Source organism: Dermochelys coriacea, chromosome 1 (genome assembly GCF_009764565.3).
Source record: "Dermochelys coriacea isolate rDerCor1 chromosome 1, rDerCor1.pri.v4, whole genome shotgun sequence".
Lineage (NCBI taxonomy): Eukaryota > Metazoa > Chordata > Testudines > Dermochelyidae > Dermochelys > Dermochelys coriacea.
In genome coordinates, this window is record NC_050068.2 from 350376739 (window position 1) to 350388825 (window position 12087).

At 50.6% G+C, this 12087-nt stretch overlaps 1 protein-coding gene and 1 pseudogene across 1 annotated transcript; both read right to left on the minus strand.

The window, feature by feature from the left end:
* Positions 1 to 12087, minus strand: part of LOC119860964 — a 176140-nt pseudogene that overhangs the window by 63472 nt on the left and 100581 nt on the right.
* Positions 212 to 3348, minus strand: LOC119842187 (interferon-induced protein with tetratricopeptide repeats 5-like). The gene is made up of 3 exons (XM_043499737.1): positions 3103 to 3348; positions 876 to 2274; positions 212 to 741 (listed from the first exon to the last, which is right to left on the minus strand). The coding sequence occupies exons 1-2, from the start codon at positions 3105 to 3107 to the stop codon at positions 876 to 878; spliced, it is 1404 nt and encodes a 467-aa protein (XP_043355672.1). The 5' UTR covers positions 3108 to 3348; the 3' UTR covers positions 212 to 741.

Here is a 12087-nt window from a genome sequence, read left to right on the forward strand (position 1 = left end):
GGGAGCTGCTGCATGCTGACCTGTTTGGGAAAACCTGGACACTCATTTCCACCAAGTGAGCTTCTGAAACTCCAGCCTTGGCTCCTGCTCTATTAGCGACTGTCACGGTGCTTTACTGTGAGCTCGATGTGCCCATGGGGTCCTGTGTGTGCTGCTCACCCCGATGCACTCTAAGGGCATGGAAAGGAAAGTTCCAAGATGGTGTAATGGATTGATTTCTGTTTTCTCAGTTACTTTTATTGTAAATGAAATAAAAACATAGCAGATCAGTGACAAGCTGGGGATGAGGGTGCCATGTAAATGTGAGTCATTGTCAGTGAGAGGTGCTGAAAGCAAAGATGGGGAATCCTGATCTAGACACACGACAGGCACTCAGCTATGCAAATACTGGTCAACGCTGTTAGAAGAAACTCCACACTTATTTGCTGCATGGACATTAGAAGGCAGCAGAGCTGGAAGGTAGGTTTGCTTAGAGACAAGGATGGTCGCACCGTCCCCTCTGAGTAGAAACAGCTGATCGGTATCAGAAGCTAAACTGTCCTCTGCGGTGATGCTTACAAATCACTTGAGAACAGCTGGGTAGCTGGTGGGCTAAGACAACTGTCCTTTTGCTGACCATTATTGTCTCCTTGTGCTCCCGCGTCTGTCTGCTGGTTCCCTCCTGTTGTCTCTTGTTGCAGACGGTAGACTGTTTGGGGCCAGACGCAATGGGGTCCTGGTCCATGTCTGGGCTTCTAGGTGCTATCAGAAGAAAGGTAGCTAACAATACTTATAAGAAGCAGCAGCAGGATGTGCCGAGGTCTGAACAATTCAGGGGACCCAGAATCATTTGCAACACGAATATCATTGTTACACAGGTGGGGAAAATGACTCACTTAGAAAGAGGTCGTGGTGCGTCCACGGAAGGGAAAGGATCCCGCATTTTCTCTACATCTCCAGTCTCCTGCTCTGTTGTTGCCACCGATGGTTCTCCCCATGTACCACGGACTTTCATTCTGTTGAATGAAGTCATGTATGGCCTCAGCCTCCGAGGTTTGGGAGCTCTGCTGGAATTCTCCTGCCACCTCTTCCAACCTGCTTTTCAGTATTTTCCTCTCCGGGTAGTTGTCTGGAATGGCAAAACCTGCTTTGTACACCTTAGCTGCCTCCCACACTGACTTCTGCTTGTAGAAGAGGAAATCCCCCCAGTGAAGGTAGACTGCTTGCTGACACTTCTTGCTGAGGCTGGGCATTTCACTCATGAGATTGAGATAAATCTCTTCTTGGTAGTGAGGTGTGTTTTCTCCATACATTTCAGCTAAAGCCAGCCTTGAAAACACAGAGGCTGGATCTTTCTGCACAGCCTTTTTGAAGGACTTAATAGCTGCTGCCAATATTTCTTCTCTGCCTGACTTGGCCTCCTTCAATTGCATCTTGTAGCAGATGCCACAGTCATAGTGAAGGAGATGATAATTGGGGTTCAGAGATATTGCTCGCTCTAGAATAGAGATTGCTTTTTCTAGGAATTCTGGTTGAAAGAACTTGGCTGCATGTCTCAGGACCTCAGGGTCCAGGCTATTCTGAACAATGTCTTCTAAGAGGATTTCGGCTTGCTGCCTATCACTCTTCTTAAGGATCTTGGCTAAATATACCTTAGCTGCATAGTTTTGCTGCTGTTCACGGAGAATGGCAACCAACTTATTTTCGGCTGCTTTCAAAAATTCAAATTTCTGTGAGTGACACCATGATGCAAAGACCGCTATTGCCAACCCACCAAGAAATTCCCCATTTGCTTCGTCTTCTCTTAATGCCATTTGGAAACACTCTGTGGCTTCAATGCCATTGCGGAAGCCTGCTGCCAGGAGAGACCAGCCTTTCTGTGCATGTATCTCAGGGATCTGAGCTGCATGTGGAGAGCGGCTCTTCAGGGAGCTGCAGATCTTTCTAACCTTGTCCAGGTAAAGCTCAACCAAATCATAGTGGTCCAAGTGATAATAGATCCAGGCGTAGTTTCCGTAAATGACCAGCACCTGCCGGGGGAAGTTATCTGGGTGATTTCTTTGCAGAATCTCTTCAGCTTCTCTAAGGCTTTGCAGAGCGTCTTCATATTGCCCTTGTAGGTGGTAGAGATAAGCCTGCATGGCAAGGAGCGTGGGCTGGTTCTGGTAGTAAGTGTGGGCAATCCTGAGAGCCAGAGTTTGGAGGATGTGAACTGCATCTACCTTGTCTCTGATTTCAAAGTTCCAGGTGAAGTGGCACTGGAGGGCCTGCAGCTTCTCCTTCAGACGCAGGGTGCTGCCAAGAGAGGGGAAAATGAGACTCCATCTGGGCTGAATGAATTTCCACTACACGCTACAATCATCCCCACCACCATGACAGGGAGCGACACTGCCCCCACCTCCAGTGAGTACCCCCGCTGCAGGTATCCCCTCCAGCACCCACCGATTGTACCCCCACCCCCACGTTCCCTCCCCACTCGGCAGTGTCCTCGTCTTGGGAACCTGAAATATGGTCACCCTGGAACAAGCACCACACTGAACAATAGAACAACCCCTCCCCGCCTTCTTAGACTCAAAGGACTCCCCCCCCCCAGCCTTGATAGACACACAGCCCCTCCCCCTTCCCCACCTCCCTCCAGCTGTCCCTGCGCTCTGGTCTGGTGCCCTGCGCTCAGGGTGGTGCTGGGGGGGCGGTGGGGTTACGTGGTCTCAGCTCCAGGCTGAGCGTTCACAAGAGCCCCCCCCCTTTGCAAGCAGCTGGCTCCCCTCCCTGCAGCCTCCCCCATGCTGTAGCTCCGGGCTCCTGATGCTGCTTCCTTTTCTCTCTGCATCTTCCGGGCTGGTCCCGCCCCCCTCCCCCCGATGCCCCTTGGCTCCTGCTCCCCGGGGATCAGAGTTAATCCCCCCCCCCCCGCCAGGTTTTGCAGAGGGGCGCGGAGGGGAGCAGGAGTTACAAGGCCAGTGAATAGTCTGGTAACAGCCACGTGGAGGTTAAAAACCACAACAGAGAGGAGGAGGACTTGTGGCACCTTAGAGTCTCACAATTTATTTGAGCATAAGCTTTCCTGAGCTACCGCTCACTTCATCGGATGCCGGAGATTTACAGCCCCAGAAATGCTCCTACCTCATTGCGATCCGCCGAGTCCCCAGCCCAGCCAGGGGAGGTGACGGCTCCTTTCTCTGCCCTGGGTTTCCTCCCAAGTTGCAGAAGTGCCCGGTTCCGGAGAGACCCGAGTTGTGCCCGGGGCAGGATGGACCGTGGCCGCAGGACGCTGCTGCCCTTGTTGAGCAGGGTGGGATGCTAGCTGCGGAGCTCGCTTGTTTGGCTGGGGAGCTGCATTTCCGCAGAAAGCGGGAGTGAGCAGGAGAAAAGGAAACTGAAACTCAACTTTCACTCCACTTACATAAGGACAGGTTTCAGAGTAGCAGCCGTGTTAGTCTGTATTCACAAAAAGAAAAGGAGGACTTGTGGCACCTTAGAGACTAACAAATTTATTAGAGCATAAGCTTTCGTGAGCTACAGCGCGCTTTATCAGATGCATCCGATGAAGTGAGCTGTAGCTGACGGAAGCTTATGCTCTAATAAATTGGTTAGTCGCTAAGGTGCCACAAGTACTCCTTTTCTTTTCACTCCACTTGTCATCTTCAGCGTTCACGGTGCCTGACTTGCCACCTGCAGCCCCATGGGTGACTATGGGACTAGTTATGGGGTGTGTGTGTGTGCGTGTGCACACGCTTGCACACGTTCAATCCTGGCCTGGGCTTCCCAGCACACCCACGGGGTCACTCACCATTACAAGACCTCTGCGCGCTCCCTGCTACGCCCCCAAGCAGCTCCACGGCCCCATGTAGTGAACAGGCTGGCCGTGTCCTGACCCCCAGCCAGCCCTTCCCCACCACCATGGGGTGTTTGTATCGCCCTCATTCACTTCAAGGGCCCTGCCTGGGGCACAGAGCAGTGAGGAGCAGAGGGAACTGACTGAGGCAGGGCAATTAGCCAAATGTGAGAGCTTTGTACCTGCTCCCCCAGGTCTCCTCCTCTCCGCAAACCCTCCCCCAGCTTTCTCTGTGCAGGGTGCGATTTTCCAAAGCGCCCCCCCTGGTTTAGACACCCTGGGCCCATTGGCTGCCAGCGTGATCCATGCTCCTCAGTCACTTCGGCACTTTTGAAAATGCCTCTCCCACGTGAAAATTAAACCCTCTAAAGGGAGGAAATAATAGTCAGGTTGTGACGTTTTGACATGAACTGTGACCGTATCGATCATTGTTGCAACCACTGTTATGTATTTGCAGCAAAGGTTGTGGTGTGAGGTGTCTATGGAAGGGTTATGATTTGCTGGGTAGGATTATGCTTTCTGTATGTGCATATCGTTGTTATAGTTGAAGTTATGAATATTGTCTATGTACTTGTATCTCAATGTGCTTGATTCGAAGTAGCCTCAGTGAAGCATTTGGTCAGCTTCTTGAGAAAGGAATTTGCAGATTAGGTGCCCAAAGAAGAAACACTTAACTGACAATGGACCTTGGGAGACTCCAATTCACGTGAGAAGTTTTCCTGGGAATGTTCAGGGTAGCATGTGAGGAAGGCTGCTCGCCCGGTAAAAGAATTGAGTCATGCATGGACATGTGAGTTGCCCATGTGACTCCAAACTCCATCTTGCTGCTGTGATTTTCCACAGTAAGAACAAAGGGATGTCCTTCCACATGGCAGAGGATATAAAAGGCCTTGGAAATCCCTCTGTTTTATTTTCAATCCTGTTTCTTACCTTTGGAGAGGCTTTGCTAGACCAAAGCTCTGAACAAAGGATTGAATGACCCATCCAAGCTGTGGATGTTCTCCAGAGACTTGATTGGAACCTGCAGTTTATTCCATCACTGCTACATGCCTGAAGCAGGAACTTTGTCATGACTGTATGTCATTGATTCCATTTAACGAATTTGAGCTCTCATTTATATTTCCTTCTTTCAATGAGTAAACCTTTAGATTTTAGATTCTAAAGGATTGGCAACAGTGTGATTTGTGGGTAGGATCTGACTTGTATATTGACCTGGGTCTGGGGTTTGGTCCTTTAGGTTTGGGAGAACCTTTTTTCTTTTACTGGGGAATTGGTTTTCATAACCATTTGTCCCCGTAATGCGTGGCCCTGGTGGTGATACTGGGAAACTGGAGTGTCTAAGGGAATTGCTTGTGTTACTTATGGTTAGCCAGTGGGGCGAGACTGAAGTGATCTGTTTGGCTGGTTTGGTGTGCCTTAATAGTAAAGGAAACCCAACCTTGGGCTGTAAGTGCCCTGCTCTAAGCAGTTTGTCCTGAATTGATACTCTCAGTTGTGTCCCGCCAGAGGCTGCATCGTTACATAGGTTCCCTGTGCAGCCTCATCTCTTCCCTTTGCACTGCCGCATGCTGGTGCATTCTTCAATTACCCGATCGCGTTCTATCTCCGTGGGGCCCCTGCCTGGTTCACTGTGCTGTGGGGACAGTGTGGGGGTCTCTTATGTTCAGTCCTACGTAGGTTCTCACTCTCTGCTCCTCATTGCAGTGTCTGAGCGCTGAGCTGGCTGTGAATCTGAAAGTGGAAGGTAACTTGGGTGAAAGTGACTACAGAGAGAGAAAGAGTTTGTGATCCTAGGAGAAGGAAGCAGGGGGAGCAGCAGCATAAAGACAATACACTTAAAAAGCCGATTTCAACAAGCTCAGGGAATTGTTTGCCTGGTTCTCTGCCCTCGATCGGTAGGGGGGACTGTACCATCATTGAGGGGTGAGGGGGGAACAGCCAGCACCCTAGGGCCACATCTAGAGCAATTTATTTAAAGGGGGTGCAAAGCCACGGTTGCTTTTTGTTGGGGGGTGTCAGTGCCTGAGGCCTGGGCTTGCAAGGGTTAATGGGCCCTGACCAGCTTCCAGCTGAAAGCCCGTTGCTGCAGTTGCACAAAAGGCTCCTTAAAGGCACAAATCCCTTCATGTCCCGTGTGCTCCCCAGCCCCGGTCATCCGAGGGTCTCGGAGCAGCCTGAGGCCTTGTCAGCCGAGTGCATTCACCCCAGAGACAGGCAGGCTGGAAGGGGGTGGGGCTCACCACAGCCCCCTGTATTTCCTGGCCCAGCTCTTTCTGTTTCCTCACGGTCCCTTTAGGTTTCATTTCTCTGAGTTTCAGCTGCCTGATCCCTGTGCAAAGAGCTGGCAAGTGCCCAGGACGGAGAGGGGGGCAGCAGAAGAGACGTCACTCACCCTTCCCCTCTGAACATCTCCCTCCCCACACCCCCCTCTTGCCAACACTTGCATGACTCACATGCTTACCCCTGTGAGCACATCCCCACACCCACGCACTGCTGTGCTGGGGCTGATCCTGGCTCTGTGGGGCCCTGGTCTGCATGCCTGGTCTCTGTGCAGGCACCCTGCAGGGTTGAGTAACTGGGGTGCCCAGCTGGTGGGAGGGAGCGGCGTTCCCCATGGGCTGTTAACCCTCCGAACCCCTTCCTGTTGTCAGCTCCCAGTGGCTATGGTGAATGAGCTCTCCTCTAACATCTAGTGATGGGCTGGGGGAAAAAGACTTCTGTATTTACATGAGTACATAAAAGGTTGTTACAAGGAGGAGGGAGAAATAATTGTTTTTCTTAACCTCTGAGAACAGGACAAGAAGCAATGGGCGTAAATTGCAGCCAGGGAGGTTTAGGTTGGACATAAGGTTCCTAGCTGTCAGGGTGGTTAAGCACACCTGGAATAAATTGCCCAGGGAGGTTGTGGACTCTCCATCATTGGGGATTTTTTAAGAGCAGGTTAAACACCTGCCAGGGATGGTCTAGACTCTAGATCATACTTAGCCCTGCCTTGAGTGCAGGGGACTGGGCTAGATGACCTCTCGAGGTCCCTTCCAGTCCTACGATTCTATGAACTCACCTTCTCTGCCTCGATAGCCAGCAGACAGAGCTGCGGTGCCAAAGGGAGCAATGTTGGCTGCTGGTGGGTTACGCATCACTTTACTATTGAATGTAGGGGAATGACCGGTTGTTACCTTGTTGTATGAGTAAAGGGCAGCAGAAGTGGGCTTAGCCTGTCCTGATGCAGGCCGTCACCCTCCAGTGAAGTGCTCTTGTGAAGCAGGGTGTAGGCAGCGTCTCTGGAGACCGTGGTGCTGGAGCCAGCTCTTGTCAGTGCAGGCAGCTGAGGCATTAGGTCCCCAGGGCATTCCCCTGGGCAGCTCTCCCACTCGTGCCTGGCTGGGGCACGGGGAGCTTGGGACTCCACAGCCAGCGGGGAGTTCCCAACCCACCTTCCCCAGGGTGGGCTTTGCTGAAGGGCTGCACTCGCTGTTTACAGTTGCTGTAACTACTGCAGTAGCTCAACAGCTGCTGCAGGGTTTGGCAGCTCCCTGGCATGGTGAGTCGCTCCTGCCCAGAGCACAAGAGTAGGAGCAACGTCCGGGTCAAATTGTCTTACAGACATCCGCCTTTTACCAAAAAAGCCAAAGAAACAACAAAAAAGAAAAGAACGTTCAAAGCGCCTTATTTGTGTTTCTATTGCATTTGGGTCTAGTAAACAATAGAGACACCTGTACATTGTTTTGGTTATTGAGTCTGCAAAATACAAACCCTACATTTAGATAAATTACACTGGCTTGGACATGTCCATGTGCATATTTGTTTGTTTTTCCTAAAGTTAATAAGTCTTTTAGGAAAAATTGTCAGAGGGGACCACCAGCAAGAGTTGGTGGCTGCACGGTGGCCACCAAAATTTTTGTCAGAAGCCCGGGTGTAAAGACAGAGCTACTTGAGCTACTCAATTAAGAGTAGCTGTTCTATTAAGGGGCACTAGGGCTGAAATCACCGATAATGAGCTCTAGCTGCCGAGCCATCGACCTGGTTGGGGAGGGTGGTGCAGGGAAAGAGAGTGCCCGAGCAGTGAGGTTTCCCGTTACTCACCGAGCGCTGGGTTCAGTGGTGGGACCGGAGAACGTGGCATCGCAGAGAGCGGCGGGTGGCGGCAGAGAAGCAGCAGCAGCGCCGGGGTGACCGATGGTGGCAGAGGGAATGGTGGCAGCAGGGTCCATTGTGCTCGATGCACGTCCTGGGGGTGGGAGGTGAACCCGCATGAAGGCCCCTCCGAGCTCTGGGTCTCTGCTGACTGAGGACGGCCAACTATGAGTGGGGTGCAGTGGAGGGAGAGGGGAGCGATATGCTAATGGGACATTCATTCCTCAGACTTTCCCACCAGCATCTGGGAAACGAGGCAAAAGACACTGCCCTGTGTTAAAGGGAGAAAGGACTGAAAGGCAAAGGAGGAGAGTGCGTGTGTGTGTGTGTGTGAGATAAGACAAGAGACCCTTATGCTTTCAGTCTCCCTAGGTTCGGCCTCCCTGTCCAGCGTCTGTCCTCTGGTAGGATCCCTTCTCCTGCTGACCCCTCCCACCCTAAATGAGGAGTCAATCAGTAAAGGTAAAATCAAATAAAGTGTATTGAAGGGCTTAAAACAAAGAGTGGGACAAATAAGAAGGGGAAGAAACCGCAAAATTGCGCAATACAGTGATTACCCCCAAACTCAACCCTACAAAACAGGTATAAAAACCGTCTTCACAGATGAAAGCGACAGAAGGTGCTTGGGACCTCAATGCTCTGGCTAACGGCAAGGCTTTGGAGAGGAGCTCCAAGGAGTCCCTTGATGTTCCTTTGGGGCCACAGGAAAACAGAAGAAATGGTACGCTCAGGAGAAGAGCGATGGACGATGACAAAGGTAAGTGCTGTTTCTTCTCCTCTCTTCTCTTCACAGGTGAGGAAGGTGTTGGAGGAAAACCCCTAGGATGGATAGATGTCTGGAGGTTAGACCCATGACCGTCCCTGGCTGCCACTCAGATGGACAGCCCTGAGGCCATGTTCGGGGCAGCTTTTTATACACTTGCCCGGGAAACCCCTTAGAAAAGGCAGGAAGCCCCTTCTGGGAAATCCCTTAGGAAAACCAGTTGTGACTGGAAGTTGTTTACAACTCCAGGAGAAATAAAAGAGCGGGAAAATGGACCTATAGCTCACGTGGGCATAAAATTCCATTTTGAAACCAACATGGATTCCTGTAGTCACAAAACATACGAAAATGAACCCACCTAACACCCGCGTGCTGTGGGGTTGGGTTGGCTGATGGTCACATGTGTTTGAATGTGGTTGTGATGTTCTCCCAGACTAATGCTGGGTTCCCTTTCCCTTTCAATATCAGTTCTCTTTTGTAAAACACAGACTCAGTGCCTGTGAGTGAGGACGTATTGTCTCTTGGAGGCGCCCGGGGCGGTGTTAAGTTTTCCCAGATTACTGGGGGGGGTGTCGGGGGCTCAAGCCAGTTCTTTGTGGCAGTGTTAGGAGGAACCCCTAGATATTGAACCTGTGTGGATGCAGCTGACTCCACCAGGCAGAAGGGTGAAGTTACATTGTGGTAGGTCACGTCTAGACGTCCCAGTCAGGTCAGGGCCTGTTGTATTAATTTAGATGGGCCAAAGGTGTTAACTACTCCTGAGGGAATTCTGCACCAAAAAAAAATAAAAATTCTGTGTACATTATTTTAAAATTCTGCAAATTTTATTTGTTAATATGTAAATGTGGATGCTCCAGTGTGGCAGTGGGGAGCACAGGCCACTGGCTGCACAAAAGTGGGAGATGACGCTGCAGCATCCCCCGACCCCCCAGGACAGGACTCAGGAGTGAGGTTGCTCCAGACCCTGATACAGCGCAAGGGCTGGACCTCCCCCAAAACTCCCAGGGCCTGCCCGTCTGCACCAGGCATACCAGGTGTGGGCAGGCAGGCTCAGCCCAGCAGGATCCAAGTATGGAAGGGCTTATGTGAGGGGCAGGGGCATGTTTTCTGCACATACACTGGTGCAGAATTCCCCAGGAGTAGTAACATAACCCAGTCACTGTCCAACACTGACCAGTTGGAAACAAGGTCCAAAGGGTGGTATTCAGGGACCTCAGCCTACTTAATACTGTGGCAAATGCTTCCAGTTCTGGCGGGGCCTGATGTTTACACAACCGCTAGAAAAATCCCTGCTTTGAGTGTCTGAATGGAGATGAGACCAGAAGGGGATGGGTGGGCGAGAAGAGAGAAGAAACTCTGGTTATTGCAGATATCTAGAGGGAGACCAAGTCCTGTCCCTTATCCAAAAGGCGAGGTCCATCCTGCCTCCCTCTGAGCGTCCCCTTCCTCTCCTCCACTGAGATCTGGGTGGTTCAGGGCAGTCAGAGGGGGTTGGATGGACGCCTCTACGCAGGGCCAGGAATGGGACAGAGGAGACACACACACAACTGCATGCTCAGGAGAGTTTATTCTTGTTGTTGACTGCAGCCACTGAAGGGAAGGGAGGGAAGGGGCAGGAGAGTAACTACAACAGATACACTTCGGGGAAGAGAGTTTGCAGCTGGGGAAGTGAGATCTGGTGTCTCAGGGAGGGAGAGGACTGTCCCTTGATGCAGCAAAGGCATCGGAAAGTCTGGGACCTTGTCTGATCGTGCCCAAGGAGCCCAGTTCTTTTGCATCCCAGGCGCTGAGCTCCCCCTTCAGACGCAGGCGAGCGACTCCCCTCGCTAGGGTCGATACTTGCAAACGTAGCCGTTTTTCGTATGACAGTGTTTATCATTCCAGTTCTTTAAATCTAGAAGGCAAAACAAATCAATGGGGCAGTGGAAGGGCGAGTTGGGCCATTCCTGCCCTTACAGTGATGTCCCTCCTCATTGCACAGTGCTGAGAGAAGACCCCAGCTCCTGTGCATGAGGCTGCGAGGATGAGGAGGCTGGAGATGAAGGTCCATGTGCCTCAGACAGGGACAGGCTCCATCCTTCCATGAGGGATGCTGTGTCAGAGTGACAGTGGAAGACCCTTGTGACATTGCACCCCATAATGCTTTATGGAAATATGCTTATGAAAGTAAATACGGTTTCAGAGTAGCAGCCGTGTTAGTCTGTATTCGCAAAAAGAAAAGGAATACTTGTGGCACCGTAGCGACTAACAAATATAACTGTTTGCATTTGGAGAGGAAGATGATGTCTTTCTGTATCTGTACGAGTGTTTTCATGAAGTTGATAGATTTATTAGTTTCTAAGGGGCCACAAGTACACTCTTTCTTTTTGAAAGTACATATGAAATAACTGGAATATATTTTATGCTAGATAGGCCATGTAACATATCTCTGCAAAGGTTATGACCTATTGAATATATCTGTATGCATGTATCATTTTTGTACTCAAAGTTATGAATATTGGCTGTGTACTTGTTTGATTTTAAGTAGCTTTAGTAAGGCATTTGATCAGCTTAACCATAGGGGTGTGAGTGATTGCTGAACCCAGACTAGAAGGAGCCTAGTCTGCGAAAGAAGCTTACTGGAACAGCTCTGAGGGTGAGGTTTCATCTGTAATCACTTTCTTACTGTCTTAGGTTTAGACTTGTGTGTTTTATTTTATTTTGCTTGGTAATTCACTTTGTTCTGTCTGTTACTGCTTGGAACCACTTAAATCCTACTTTTTGTATTTAATGAAATCACTTTTTACTTATTAATTCACCCAGATTATGTATTAATAGCTGGTGGGGGGTGGAGGGGGGAAACAGCTGTGCATATCTCTCTAACAGTGTTATAGAGGGCGAACAATCTATGAGTTTACCCTGTATAAGCTTTATACAGGGTAAAACAGATTTATTTGGGGTTTGGACCCACTGGGAGCTGGGCATCTGAGTGTTAGAGACAGAACACTTCTTAAGCTGTTTTCAGTTAAGCCTGCAGCTGTCGGGGGACATGGTTCAGACCTGGGGCTGTGTTTGCAGCAGGTAATCATGTCTGGCTCAGACCAGGCAGGGCATTGAAGTCCCAAGCTGGCAGGGAAAACAGGGGCAGAAGTAGTCTTCGCACATCAGTTGGCAGCCCCAAGGGGTTTTCTGTGATCCAACCCATCACAACCCTCTTCTATTGTGTTGGAATATGTCTGATGAGAGCACGACGGGCCTCTTGGAGCTAGGTGCTATGCATGCACATACCAACAGACAATCCCTGCTCCAGAGAGTGCACAGTCTAAGGAGGCAAGAGGTGGGAGGGGCAACAACTAAGGCCCATAGTGGGGAAGTGACTTGCCCAAGGTCACCCAGG